The 15,040-nt window shown below is 40.8% G+C and overlaps 1 protein-coding gene across 3 annotated transcripts in view; it reads right to left on the reverse strand.

Annotated features, from left to right (window-relative positions):
- Positions 1-15,040, reverse strand: part of NETO1 (neuropilin and tolloid like 1) — a 103,801-nt gene that overhangs the window by 72,696 nt on the left and 16,065 nt on the right. For all 3 annotated transcript variants that reach the window (XR_014529477.1, XM_083518703.1, XM_083518704.1), the window contains exon 4: positions 8,594-8,842. Coding sequence is in view for 2 of the 3 variants with exons in the window: in XM_083518703.1 (XP_083374829.1) it covers positions 8,594-8,842 (249 nt within the window). In the remaining variant the exon portion in view is untranslated. The remainder of the gene's footprint in view (positions 1-8,593; positions 8,843-15,040) is intronic.

Consider the following 15,040-nt stretch of genomic DNA (forward strand, 5'->3'; position numbering starts at 1 on the left):
TTAACTGTCCATAGGACTGCAATCTAAATGCAAGAGTGTCAAAATACAGACAGCAACATTGCAAATATTCAGATTTAATATAGTTAACACAGAAGTACCTCTGATTTAGGAAACTTGATAGACCCTGCATACAAATACATTAAATGAGAAACAAAAGGGATAAACTTGGCTCATTTTTATAAGCACCATGGGTGGCATTCAGTATTGTGCATTTCTACTCCCCTGTGGTCCTTGGGGCCCTCAAGAGAAGATTTTGGGGCATGGGATGGGTGGCTATAAGGGAAAGAGAAGTCCCACTGTGCAAACAGAAATCTGTTGTGTAATTGGATAAGTGTCATTGGCTGTCACCCAATGAGCATTCTCAATGAACTTTCCTGTACATGGATGGGTTCCAGGTACCATTTCAATGTGTAGAGCAATTCCTGTGGTTCAGTCTGAGCACCTCCGGCACAAAGTCTGGCACAAAAGCCCTCTGTTAATGCTAATGCTCACAAATTAAAACAATAACAACCTGGCCAGAGTGAGAGGGCCAGGGGGAGATGAAAACCACTGCTGGGCTCTGTGTGTGTGTGTGTGTGTGTGTGTGTGTGTGTGTGTGTGCCTGTGTGTATGTTTGTCTCTGTGTGTGTGTGTGTGTGTGTGTGTGTGTGTGTCTGGTCACCCAATAAACAACTCAGTAAGGTTTGAAGTTCATTTAGACCTACTAAAGCCATTTCCCCTTCTTTCATGTTAAACCATTTTTTTTTTAAATCTGAAATTTAGCAAGAACTTCAATGTAATGGAAGAAACAGGGAGGGGGAAGAATATGTAGTTGCATCAATCACAATGTTATTATTTTTTTTTTTAAAAAAAAAAACCTCTTAATAAATAAATATGCATCGAAACACAATTTGGTTATCACACAAGCCACATCTAGACAATATTAGGAAAATGCAGCAAAAGAAGCAAAAGGCTTCAAATATAGAAATAATCAAGGCACAACATAAAGGTGTATGTATGTGTGCATAAATTAAAGGTCCTGATCCTATTACTAGAGTCAATTCGGTCCAGGAGCATCTACGGATGAGAACAAGGATTCTAGTACAAAAGTACAGTGTGTGGCATTTTGTCAGTGGTAGGCTGCTCTCGGACATTCTACAGCATAAACGGATGCCATTTTCCCTTAATACACCACATGGGTGCCCCATCATGCAGCACCCATTGGCCCTATAACATTAAGCTGGGATAATGCAGTGACAGTTTTTCTGTAGCAAGCACCCAAGTTAGGGGAAGGATGACCTGGCAGAAAGGATAAGTGCAGCACATGTCAAGCACTGGATGATGTGACATCAGAACAAGCTGCTCCTTACTACATGGGCAAATATGAGCTAAATATGTATACGTCTCACCTTCAGAATATCATAATTCAGACCCATAGAAATGCAACACACATTTGCAAAGATAATGAATATTCCATGGATGAATAACAAAACAAAACAAAAGTCCTATAATCACAGTCTTACTTTTCTTATTACTCAGAGGAACATTACCATGAAGGTTCAACTCCAAAAGGGTTTGGATGAGGACAAATGAACTTATTCTGCACTCCCAAAGCTATAAGGCATCTAGAATAGATTCTGCAATGCACTCCATGCATGCACAAAAGGTGCACACAATGTCACTGCTCCCCTTGATTCAGCAGAGGCCATGGAACACCTCAACAGGGACTGGCAATGTGGTAGTGACAACATGACCTTCCTGGGATAGAAGCCTTAGCCTAGGGATGGTGCCAGCCCAGGCACTAGTAAGTGTGTGAACTGCCCCGTGAGTTCCCTGAATAATGATGCAAATTGGGGTGATTCAAGTCAGACTCCCACTTTCCTGAATCAGATCGTAATATTAACAAGATGTGTTGAGCTGTATCAGGGAGTTCCGCACCTTCTGAGTAGCTCTGTTTATAAAAAGCTAAAAACACAACCTTTCCCCCCTCTTTTGTTATGAGGAAAGAAACTAAGATTCAGAAATAAACCTTGTAACGACTTCTCTGTCTTCAAATGCCTGGCTTGAACTTGCTGGTGTTAAAAGTGGGAGGAAATGCAATCACAGGAAAAGGCTGGCTTGCCACAAAATCAACCTTCCTTCCTTCCTTCCTTCCTTCCTTCCTTCTTTAAATATTGCTGTCCAGTCATGTTTGTAATTTCAGATGAGCTCAGCTTTTTTCAAAACTACAGTTCAAAATTATTTTGTTCACATTCTTATTTGTTCACATTCTTACAGTTTACATATTATTTTATTGTTGTTCAAACATTACAGGTTTTGGGTTTAGAGCCAAAAGAATCATAATACTGACACTGATCCTAAGATGTAAAATTTGAAGATACAAAGCTCAAAATCTCTAGAATTTCCTAAATGCTTTGCAAGTCCTCAGGAGCATACATGTTTGCTTATATTCCTATGATTTCCCAGCAGTTAAGCCTGCTGTTGTTCATATGTTTCACATATCTTTTCGTTTCTGATGAGAGGCAATATAGTTGACTATACAGTATGCTGACATTCACATCAATGAAGCCAAACAGAAACACAGATGGTTTCCACCAACTGATGGAATTGAGAATAATAATGTGCCATCTGAGGCCACAGCCTTGCAGATTCCAAGAGGGAGAAACCAAGATAAAAAGAAATCTGATTATTCCAGATGAATAAGAGTGATCAGCTTAGAGCACAGCCTCACTCTGTCTGGATCTCCACTGTCTGCTGCACTACAAAATTGACTCACTGCAGAAAATGGCTCTGAGCAACAGATGCCTTCAAAACATCTGTCTGTGTAGACAGAAGAAAACTGAATTCCATGCCATTTGGGAGGAAATTATTGCAACAAGACAAAATGCCCACAGCAGTGGGCCATCTTCCGAAAGTAGAGGTAACTTCAACAAATATCCCAACAACATCATTTCCTCTAATACTTCCAGACAGGACAAATGCTAAAGTATTAGCAAAATAAAATGCATACACTGTGCGATGTCTGACATCAAGCTAATCCAGATCAGAATCAGTCTGAAATATCTATCAGCATCATACAAGCCTGACATCAATGAAAATAAGAAATAATTATCAGTTTCCACACAGGCAGATAGATTATTTCACATATTTACTGGGCCTGTATTACAATGGCATACCCTTCCCCTGTTGCGCTTGGTGGAGCCTGGTGGAGCACTGATTACCTGACTGTCTGTCACCATTGTTGCTGTGGCATACCAGAAGGGTGAAGGGGAAGGCTGAATCAAATGCAAGGATGGTGGAGTGCACACTAGCAGAACTCCTGGATTGTCACCACAGTAACTCACCCTTCCCAGCATGTCACAGGGACAATGCTGACAAGAGGTCGGATAAGCAACAGCACCCCGCCAACTGGTACTGTCCACCCTTCTCTCCCCTCCACACAAAATGTGAATTTCATATATGGAGGCCCAAACATTTGGTGATACTATTTGGGCAACTTTTCTCCTACAAAAAGTAGGGCATAACTGCAGAGATCAGGCCATCGTAAATAAAACTGGTTCGTATACCTGGTTCACTTAGAGCACTGTTGAATGGTGGTAATGGAACTATGTGTACATAAAAGGTGAATTGAAAGTAAGAAGGAAAAATTCCTCCAGCTAAACCCAGACTAGACTGTTTCCCTAACCAAGCCAAACACTTATAAATCTGCATCCCTCAGTTTAGCTCCTGCATTCTTTCACCAGCCTTCTGCTGACCTATTGCTTCTGCTTTGCTCCAAACCTCAATTTTAACACCTTCAATCTGTTCCAGCTCTATTTTAGGATACCCTTGTCCAGAACAGCTGTAGCTGGGAAATTAGCCTAAGCTGGGCATAAGCACCCCTAGTCAAAGAAGCCAAGTGGCAACTTGGAATCCAGGACTCCCAGACCATGAACCTATTCTGTCAGGTGGAATACAACCCATCCCAGAACATGTCATGCACCTAATTCCCAGGCATAGAAACCACCCACACACACCAATTCAATATTTTCACAGCCTTTTCTGATTCAGACAGAGAGATGTGTGTCATCAGCATATTAATGACACCATGCTCCAAATTACTGGATGATAAGTCCCAACAATTTCATGTAGATGGTGACTAACATACAGGCAGAATTGACCTTGTGGTGTCCCACAGTGTGAAAGCCATGGAACTGAGCAACCATCTCATACTACTTTGTGGTGCTGACCCTGCAAGTTGGAGCAAAATTACTATAATACAGTGCCTGCAATTCCTATGTCCCTGAGTCACTCCAGAAGGATACCATGGTTAATGGTGTCAAAACATGATGAGAGGTCAAGGAGAACCATATACCCTATATCTTCCCCAACAAAGGTCATTAATCAGGGTGACCCAGGTTGCTTCAGTGCTAAAACCAAACTTGAAAGACGACTGGAATGGGTCCAGATTACTGCTTCCTCTAGGCACACCTGCAGCACACCTGGGCCATATTGGCTGTGGCTGACTTGCAGTCCAGCAACTGGAGAATCACAGGTTACCCACTCCTGCCTTAGGTGAAGTTCCTTAGTTCTTTCTAGTGATCTAATCAAAGACAGAATTTGGCTTAAAAATTAAATGGCTTAATCCAAAATATATCAGTTGTTTCACATCATATCCCAAGTCTATTTCAGAGTCTGTGATGTAACTAAACACAGTGGGGTGGTCCCTACTGCTGAACATCCAGCAGCCCGCTCACCCACCCATTTGCTTGCTTGCCTTCTACCAAGTCCTTTCTCATTTTCACTGACCTTTAATTTGCTTTGGTAGCAATGGTAAGAGGAAGGAGGGAAGTTTCTCTACTCCCCACCCCCGTTCCTATGGCTGCATGCCAAATTCAATTAATTTCTGGCAACAAGGTTTTTCAAGTGTTATTGATATGCATAATTTCTCACAGTGCCTCCATAGCCATTTACCACATTCCCAACATTGGTGTCCCTGCCACTTACCTGGACAGGGTAGGTGACAGAAAAGGTGCACTATCTGGGTACACGAGTGGCAATGGTCCCACTGGTGCAACCACATGCTCATGACCTTGTCACTCCAATGTCAAGAGGGCAGCTCTGCACCACTGCACACACCACTACTGATTTCTTAGCACTCTCTGCATGTGGCACACAACCATTGCAGCATGGCAATGTATTAGAAAGGAGGAGAGAGACTGATTCCCCTTCACTTTCTCTGCTGTCAGGACAGCAAAAGCAAGAGCGGGAGTTGTGTGTGATTGTATAGAAGGAAGGCAGCGACAGTTTAAATTCCTCTCTGTTTCAGATTTAAATGAGGGCTGAAAAAGAACGCTCAGGGTTGAAATGCTTGCTTCATATTGAAGTGAGCATGCAAGTCTACCTATATGCACCTTCTGAGCTGTGCTCCAATAATATTTGGATCAATCACTAGTTCTTTCTTGCAATTCTTTATCCTTTTTTGTACATAAAGTGCTGGCAAGTAGCTATCGTGGAAGAACTAACTACTTGTATAAAGAGATCATTTACTTGTGCTGTTTAAGCCAAAAATAAAGTTCACATCCAAAGAGACAATTCAGCAGATAGCCCCTGAAACCATTTTTAAGGATATATAAGCATTTAAATTGTAATTGCAGGCAGATCACTACTATCTAGGGATTTAAGGAGAAACTTATACAGAACCTAGAAATGGAAAAATGCAAAAGACTGAACGAAAACACTCGCCCAAAATGCAGAAGTTTAAGTCATAGGCTGACTTAAAGCATTTACAATTAATCTTCCGCTCCGTGGTGCATCCAATTGCTATTGCTGGGACTCAGGCTGCTTTAATCAAATATTACTGTGTGCATTCATACTACACACCTTTATAAACATGAGGAGTCCCATAATCACGAGCAGTCCCATAATTTTGTTTCTATGCTCCTGCTACTTATAAGTTGACTTTTAGTTTCAACTTCCTCACTTGGAAACAAAGAAAAACGAATGTGTTGCCCCACCTAGTTACTGACTACAACTGGATCTACTTTCCACCCATACTCGGTGGCTATGGTTCTTGTGCACCATATAAAGAGTTTGATCCACCACAGCTGGTATGCATGCCTTCAAAACAGTGTAGAACTACTCCTGTTCAACCCAATCTTTGATCCATCCCATTATTAGGTAACCCTCCTACTTCAGGCTTCTGCCCCAAGGTCAGTGGGAAGACAGTTGCCCTTGAGAAGGAGAAGGTGGTGGTAACTGAAGGTGTAGGGAGTGTTTGCTAAATATAACAGAGCTCTTCCTGGTGAGAAATAAGTCAGGGGAATGGGATTTGTACTATACAGTTCCATGATCCCTGGAAGGACAGGTTGTTCCTGAGCATGTTGTAAGCATCTTTGCCAGTCAAGGTCTACTATTTTGTCTCTATCAATGCTTCCTTACCACCAATAACCCCTCACCCTTCTCAGTGATAATTCCCCACAGGGTTGCCATATGCCCTCTTTTTTCCAGGACATGTCCTCTTTTTCATGGATATGTAAAATGAGAGTTGCCACAGTGACCCATAGTTAAAAGTAGAAGTCAGCAAATGTGTCCTCTTTTTTGCTTTTCAAAATATGGCAACCCTATTGGGCAGAGTCGGCTAGCAGTGTGGACAAGCCACATTATGAACTGCATCCAATTTCAGAATGATATGGGCCCAACTCATAATGTGGGGAAGCTTTCTAGTTCTTCTTATGAATTTCTCGACTCTGAATTCACTTGTGCGCAAAAACTGGACACACTTTTTTGATGGAGGCTGCTAGACTGGAGTGCTAAACAGAGTTGTCTTAGATGCAGCTGGATTTGGCAACCTGTAGTGCCAATGCAGAGGCACGTTCAATTGCCACTATTTACTATTGCTATGAGTTCCTTTTCAATCCCTGCTGAGATGCAGGTTGTTGGACTGATTAATAAGAAAGGTACTTGAAAGGTCTAAATGACTGGTGCTCAGTCAAGTAATGATACATAATTAAGATTAGGTATCTTTTAACACCCTAATAAATTAGGTACCCTTAAACATCCTAGTCATGTGGGGACAGTTGAAAAATACCTAAGTGCAGACCTGGTATTTGTGGCAGGTGCTATAGATTAAATAACTAAAAGAACTTATAAAATAGCATAAATGATCAAAAGCCTATCCCTCTCAGAACAAACAATATTCCTCCATAAATCTACAAAACCTCCATAAATTCCCACTTATTCCTCCATAAACCTACAGAATGCCATTCAATCCTTTGAAAGTTGCTGCACTGCAGTCTGATTGCAGTGCACAAATTAAAATAAACTTTAAAATATATATAATGAGATGGGGAAATACTTCAGTACTAAACTTGACTGCAAATCTCCATTTTAGCCTCACAAATTAAACCAGATGATTTGACAAAAGGCATAATTGGACCACAGCAATTAAGATTAGGAAAATCTTTCATGGAGGCACTTAATTGAATGCACGCTATTCTTTGGATCTCAGAATCCTTTGGCAAAACATTTTGCTTTAATAGACAGAAAGGGGGAAATTACTCCAGCAGATTCTGCCTTTATAAAAGGCAATGTTCAAAGGAAATAGGAACAGCATAAGTAGCAATACAAAATATTTTTACTAGTAATGTTCAAATGCTATTCTGTTGAAATCATTTTAAAACAAACTAATGACATATTTGCACTTTTGTTGTATGGAGTGCATTAGTGCACTTATTCTACTATCAACAGCATAAAGGCATTAGGTAAACTCTAATAAGCCTACCAATAATCTGTTCACCAAGTGACTAAGCTTATTGTGTGCAACTTCCATCATTCTTGCACACAATAAAGATGCTATTATGGAGAGAGCCAACATGTGGTGAAAAGTTTGAACCAACTTGGCTATTGTGTGATCATAATATTCCCTGCATGAAAAATATAGTTACATTATCCAACATTTTCATCATTCAAGGAAGATGATTACAGCTTTTTCAACCATTATAAGCCACTCTATAGCAATAAACAGAAATGGTGTGTATTAAAAAATGCACTGTAGAAAGCCAAGAATAAATTCAGAAAAAAGTGCTGTTTTCTGTTTTTTAAAAAGGAAAGGAGAACACACATATTTCTATTTCCATTAAAACTATCTGTTTAAGTTATAGCTCTCAACTTTGCCCAATTGGTTGGCCAATGCACACACTGTTAGCCCAAGTGTGGTTTGTTTGAAAGTGCACCCAACAAAGTCTCTTTTTTACCAACAAGCTACAAGTGAGGTCGTGGTTTCTTATTAGTTTATGAATCATCACTTGTTTTTAAGTAAGGTTTGGCATTACGCATAAACACAACAGCCTTTTTCAATCATGGTTTGGCCACCGCACCCCAGACACTTGCCAAGGTACAAAAGCACAAGGCAAGATCAACTGGAAAACAAACTAAGCTTTGGAGAAACAACCCATGGCTTGTTTGCTTGTTTGTGAGATAGTTCACAGTTTGCTGAGCAAACCATGGCCTTATGTTATGTCTGAATACAGCCACTGCCTTAATATTAAAACCATGTTATGTCATTATATCACCAAATTCCACTCAGTATAAATACCAAAATATTTCCTCCAAAATAATGAGAGGTTATACTCACCAGGTGTAAAATTGTATCGTGCAGAAAATCCCAAAGATTCAAGTTCACCATCAGCAAAAAATTTAATCCACAGGAATCTACCACTGGATTTTATTTTGGGTGGGTTTTGTTGTCCACAGAAACGACCAATTATTGGGGAAAATCCAAAAGGTCCATCCCGCACTTCAATATGATCAAATTTACACTCCCACGAAGGCTCTATGGAATATTTTTCATCAAAGTGTAACTCAATACACTGTCTTGGGGCAGCTGAAATTTAAAATTAAAACAAAACCATTAGTTTTCTAGTCTATGTTTGCTTTCAAGTGCAGAGTCTGTCTGTCAACTATTCAACACAATATATCCTTAGGGTTTGTTTGTTTTTTAAGGAAAAGTAACTTAGTTTATGTTCAGAAGCTACACTATTTGGAGTAGGCAAAATACATATTTCACATTATTAATTTGCAGGATCTGTTGATTTTCCTATGAAACTCTATTTTGTTTTTATTTGTTTTGTTTTTTAAAACCCTGCTGGATTTTATGTTCTGGGACAACACTTGGCATCTTATAATACAACAATCAGGAAACTAAGAACCTAAATCTTTGTGTACCCAAAGCTTTCTGTTCATGACCCTGTGCTTGCCTGAGCTCTTCTCATAGCAGCAGAGCAACTTTTCTACAAGCTTTGACAAAGCAAGGGAGAGGCACCTGCTATAAGAAGTGGTCCTCAGAATTCCTGGTAAAGGTGAATGGAACTCTAAGCATAACCCTGGGCAATGATTCTACAGTTGTTGGCATCCACCTGTCTCAAGAGAAAAACTACATCCTCCAGGGATGTAGTCAAACTGTTACATTTCCAGCACTGAAGTGACATCCCCAGGACTCAAGCCTGGGCAGTGTGTATGTAGGTCCTGAGCTCCCCTGATGACGAGGCCCACCTCTTGGCCTTGCTGATATGGTCCAAAGGAAAGCAGAGAAATACATTTGGCACCATCTTGGCTGCAGGTGTTGTGAGTAGGAGATGTACAAGGCACCATCCAACTGTCTTAGGGTCTCCACTCTGGATTTGTGTAGGGTTTACTCCCTAGACTTTCTTCTCTCAAAGATATCCTGCAAGGCAGCGGAGGTTTAGGATCAGAGTTTTCTTTCTTCTAGATGGGCTACCATCTCAGGCTGATGAGTCCCATCTGCCTCTATAGCAGGGCTCCTAATAAGGAATAAGGGCAATGCTCATATATGAAGGCCTAGTCCTTCATTCTATGTAGCAACAGACATGCTGATACTTATGAATGAAATAAAATACTACCATAAAACAGACATGTACAAACAAAGCAATTTCCAAATCTGTTTTGTAATCTGCCACCCACCTGCCTGCCCAAATCTAGTAGTAACTGCTTCAGAAAGTGGTAAGTTGTACCTGTCTCTGTTGTGGGACATGCATGCAGGGAACAAGTTCTACTTGTTCAACAGGAATACTAGCTCCTCCTACACATACCCTAAACCTGTTCTGGGTTTAGAGGGCACAGAGGAAAGAGAAGGAGGGAACGTCCCATTGCACAAGCAGATCTCATTTCGCACATGCAACAGTTTTGCTGTATCTTGCCCTATGTACATAGTCACCAAAGTGCTTTGGTGCAGAAATTTCTGAATCAATTATAATTTTCAGCATCTATTCTGACTTCCTAAATAATGAAGAATTGGAATTTCACACCAGAAAGTTAAAGACAGATGTAATACAAAAAGAAAAAGCTCCAGGGATGTCTTCTCAGGGTGTCTTTCAGGTATTTGCAGCCTGAATCATTTAGGGCTTTAATGTGAGCACCATAAATTGGGCCCAGAAATCAACTGGCACCCAGTGCAGCTGCTTTAAAACAGGGGTTATATGAAATCTGAAGGGAACCCCAGACACCAATCTGGCTGCTGAAGCTTGGTCCAATAAAAGGTCCTAAGTCATCTCTAAGGCAGCCCCATGTAGTATGTATTACACTAATTCATGGGTAGGCAAACTAAGGCCCAGGGGCCAGATCTGGCCCAATCACCTTCTAAATCTGGCCCATGGATGGTTCAGGAATCAGCATGTTTTTACATGAGTAGAATGTGTCCTTATATTTAAAATGCATCTCTGGGTTATTTGTGGGGTATAGGAATTCATTCATTTTCCCCCCTTCAAAATATAGTCTGGCCCCCAACAAGGTCTGAGGGATAGTGGACCGGCCTGCTGAAAAAGTTTGCTGACCCCTGTGACTAATCCAATTTGAAAGTTGCCAGAGCATGGAATACATTGCCCAGGTCATCTCTGTCCAGTAGGGGCCACTGCTGACCAACCTTCTGAAGCTGAAAAAATTCATTCCTAGCCACTGAGACTACCTGAGTCTCCAGTGACTGTTGAATCCAAGAACCCTCCAAAACTGTGAATCTGCCCCTTCCATCTGAATGCAATCCCATCCCAGGCAGGCCCTTTCTCCGCTTCCTAGACATGAGAATTTGGGACACATAACACCTATGTCTTTTCAGGATTCAGTTTATTGGTCTACATCCAACCCACCCCTGCTTCCAAGCGCTGGTCCAACACCTCAGCTGGTTCCCCTGATTCATTTGAAGCAGAGAGACAGAGCTGGGGATCATCTGCATATTGATGCATATTCACCCCAAATCTCATAGTGACAGCTTCCAGAGGCTTCCTATAGGTGTTAAATAGCATGGGGCACACCACAGGACAACTCCAATGGCACTGAATACTAGCATTCTATAGCTACTTTATGGAAACAGCCCTGGAGGTAGGAGGGGAACCACTGACCTACAACCTCCTGAGATGCTCCAAAAGGATACCATGGTCAACAGTATCAAAAATCAATGAGGAGAATGAGCAGGGTCACACTGCCCCCTCCCAAATCTCCAAGGCAGTTTCAGTGCCATGATTGAAGCTAACTTGTCTGAAGCTGGACTGCCACCTTGTCCACTGGGCAATAGATGTTTAACACTTCTGGATCCAGGGAGGTCTTCCTGATCAGGGGGCATACCACCAACTCCTTCATGGTAAATGGTACTGACAATAGCAAAATGAATTAAGATACTGAAGCACTAATTAATTATACACATTATGTAAATGTTTCACTTTAACTCCTGGAGTTGTTCAGGTTTCATCTTCTTCTATCTTTAACAACTACATTAACACCAGAACCCTACACATGTCCTCTCAGAAGTAAGCCCTGTTAAGTGAATCCAAAGTTAGTGTGAGTTGGACTACAGCCCACGAGGCATTAAAAAAAAAGAAATTAATATATTACAGATTTTAACCCCAGCGTTTTATGGTTCATCCTGTAGGAATGTTTAAACTATACAGCCATTCACCTCATAGCCATGCTTTGGATTAACAAAATAGATTGAGCTCCGGAGAAGCACTATGTGATGGCTCAAAGGATTATTTAAGAGCTTCCTATGCCCTTTGCCAGAGAATGGGGTCACATGACAAATTAAAAACAAGAAACAGAATTAAATTCCCTGTTTTAGAAAACTTTATCTCTTCATCGCCTAAATCTAAAATAAAAGTTATCTTGCCAGAAAATCCAGCCAAAGTCTCTTTTCCAACAAAATGTGATTGAGCTAAGTATCCTTTTCTTTTCAGATGATTTTTGACTGTTTGTTTCCTGGTCTTCATGTATACTTCTATTTCAATCTTCTGGTGTGCATGCAGGTGAATCCACAAGACAATACTTCACGTTTTGTTGTTTTTAGTTCAGGCTCGGAAACAGACTTATTTAAGGTCCCATCAGGAAAATTCTAACACAGCATGGATTTTGCACAGGTGATCTGTAAGTTGTCATATGCCAAAAATTTGTCATATGCCAAAAAGATTTTTAAAAATCTTAGAGTGCAAAATACATGTGTGGTATTCTACAGTAGACACAAATACAAAAATCACAGTTGATTCTAATCCTGTTGCCATCAGTGCAATGGACTAGAATTATGTTGCATTGATGGCAACAGCATTAGAATTCTAGCACTTCACCTTCAATGAATTGGAGACCCTGGGCACAAAATACACAAACAATTTACAGTGGTACCTCGGGATGCGAACAGGATCCGTTCCAGAGCCCCGTTTGCATCCTGAACGGAACGTAAGACGCGACAGTGCGACTGTGCATGCGTGGGCTGCGTTTTGCTGCTTCTGCGCATGACGTCATTTTGACCACCTGAGCATTCGCGAGCGGCGAAACCCAGAAGTAATGCGCTCCGTTACTTCTGGGTCGCCACAGAGCGCAACCTGAAAGCGCTCAACCTGAAGCGCATTTATCCCGAGGTATGGCTGTATTTATTTTTACTCCATTTAAAGTGAGCAGGTACAGCATGAAAGATTGCATTTCGCCTTGACAACACAACACATCTCAGTGGATGGCTACTCAAGTTGTCTAAAACATCAACTTCAAGTTTACAGTGGCAGCTTATTTAATAAAACAGAAAATACCACAGTCTATACACACTCAGCTATGAGAGGACTACCAACATATGAACCAACTTTGACCCTGCACTCATCATCTGAGGCCGTTCTTCGTGTGCCCCCTTCCATGAGAATTCTGGACAGTGGCAACACAAGAATGAGCCGTTTTCTGTTGTGACTCCCTTTGCAGAATGCTTTTCCCAAAGAGGCTCCCCAGTGCCATCACTCTATATCTTTAGGGGCAAAAACTTTCCTCTGTAACCAGCCTTTTGGCCTTTAACTATCTGTAGCCTTTATAAGTGGGTGTGGCACTTGGTCTTGGACTTCTGGTGCTTCTCTCCTGGCCTTACAAAACCCACCAGACTCTGTTGCCTGATCTGTCACAGATCAAGCACTTTCTAACTCTGGCCATGGCTGCACCCAGAGATCATGCACTTTTTAAAATCACACGTTGGCTGCTCTAGCTGAAAGCTTAAGCAAGCAGTTTTCTTTTCTTTCTTTAAGCAATAGTTGAAAGAACTGTCCAACTTTCCCCAGCTTGTCTCTCATAGGATCCTGCAGTTGCTACTGCAGTGGATGTCTCTGCTTGTAATACAACACTTGCAGTCCAGGATGATATTGAGCTGTTCATGTGCTAACAACCACAGAGGTTACAAAAGAACCAATTGTAATTGCACCTTACTTGCATTGTACCATATTGTTGTTTCTCCATAACTTTGGTGAGAGAAAAGGAAGAAAGTAAGAGCTGCATGGCCTCAAACAGACATATTATTGGCTGATATAGTTTGCTGTGGCTGAGAAAGTCTATTTAAGTTCCTTTTTTTTTTTAGGGGTCAGGGGGCTGAGTTCTGTACCAAAAGTAAAAGCCTAAGATGCAAGGAAATGTTGCTACAAAATTTAAAGGCTATATAGTGCAGCCATTCTGTGATGAGCTTTTACTACTTGAACTCTTAGCAATCTTTTTAATTTAGGTTCTAATTACCTTTCTTCAAAGACTCCTAATAACATGGGAAAGACTGCTTAATGCTTGCATGTCTTGTCATCTTTTTCATCTAATTATCTTATACAAGTGCCATCTTGAGGTTTTACATCTGCTTAAAAAGGCTTTGGGTTCTAACTAGAAGCAGAGGAACAGTTGCAGTGAAATAGCCCCATACAATTAAGGCTTTAATTCTTACCAGCCTGTAATTTCATGTAGCTGACAGCTGAAGCTAAGCAAAAAATCTGTTTCAGTTTAACAGAATGTCTGGAAAGGAGAGATTGATCTAAAAATCTCCCCTTCATAAATGTGAGCTGGTTCCCTACTAATGGATTGGAATAATCCTTGATATCTCCAGTCGCTCAGCAATTGAACAGAGGAAGCTAGGGTCATTTTTCTTTCAAACGGATATTCTCTGCTGGCTTTGAAGAATGCATTATGAATACAAGGAATGTGAATGGAATTAGTGAATATTATTACTCAAGCAGATAATTATATAGATGTGCTTTGGAACAGCAAAATATCATTGCTCTTCAACACAGATAGTGTTACAAAGGAAGAAGAAAAATGTTATTAGCTTTACAAAAATGGAGATGGTCTTCAATGGAATGCTGCTGCTAATTTTGCATGGCTTATAGTACATCAAGCCCAATACATCAAGTTCATCCACATTATAGAAATGTGCAGAGTGGAAGGTTTAATTTGTGGCTGCTACTGCAGTTTTAAAGCATTCACTGTTTATGATAACAAACAAGAATTTAAGTGGAAAAGAATGACCAAGCATACATAAAATATTCTGAATGATACAACCCTACATTTCTTTCCCCCTTTTTTGTAGGGAAAAGGTCCACTACACGTTACATATTTTTCCTAGTATAACTAAGATGCTTTCTGTCTAGAAGCATCAAAGGCCTGTATCACACAGACACATGTGGCTGCAGCTCCCTATTGGTACACTTGGTGGCAAACCTGAATATGCTGCCAAGAACTGTGCAAAATTGCCCTGAATCTAGGCGTATTATGTCTTTTACAACATAAAAACCCAGCCACA

The sequence above is a fragment of the Podarcis liolepis genome, assembly GCF_965112155.1.
Source record: "Podarcis liolepis genome assembly, chromosome: 8".
NCBI classification, from domain to species: domain Eukaryota; kingdom Metazoa; phylum Chordata; class Lepidosauria; order Squamata; family Lacertidae; genus Podarcis; species Podarcis liolepis.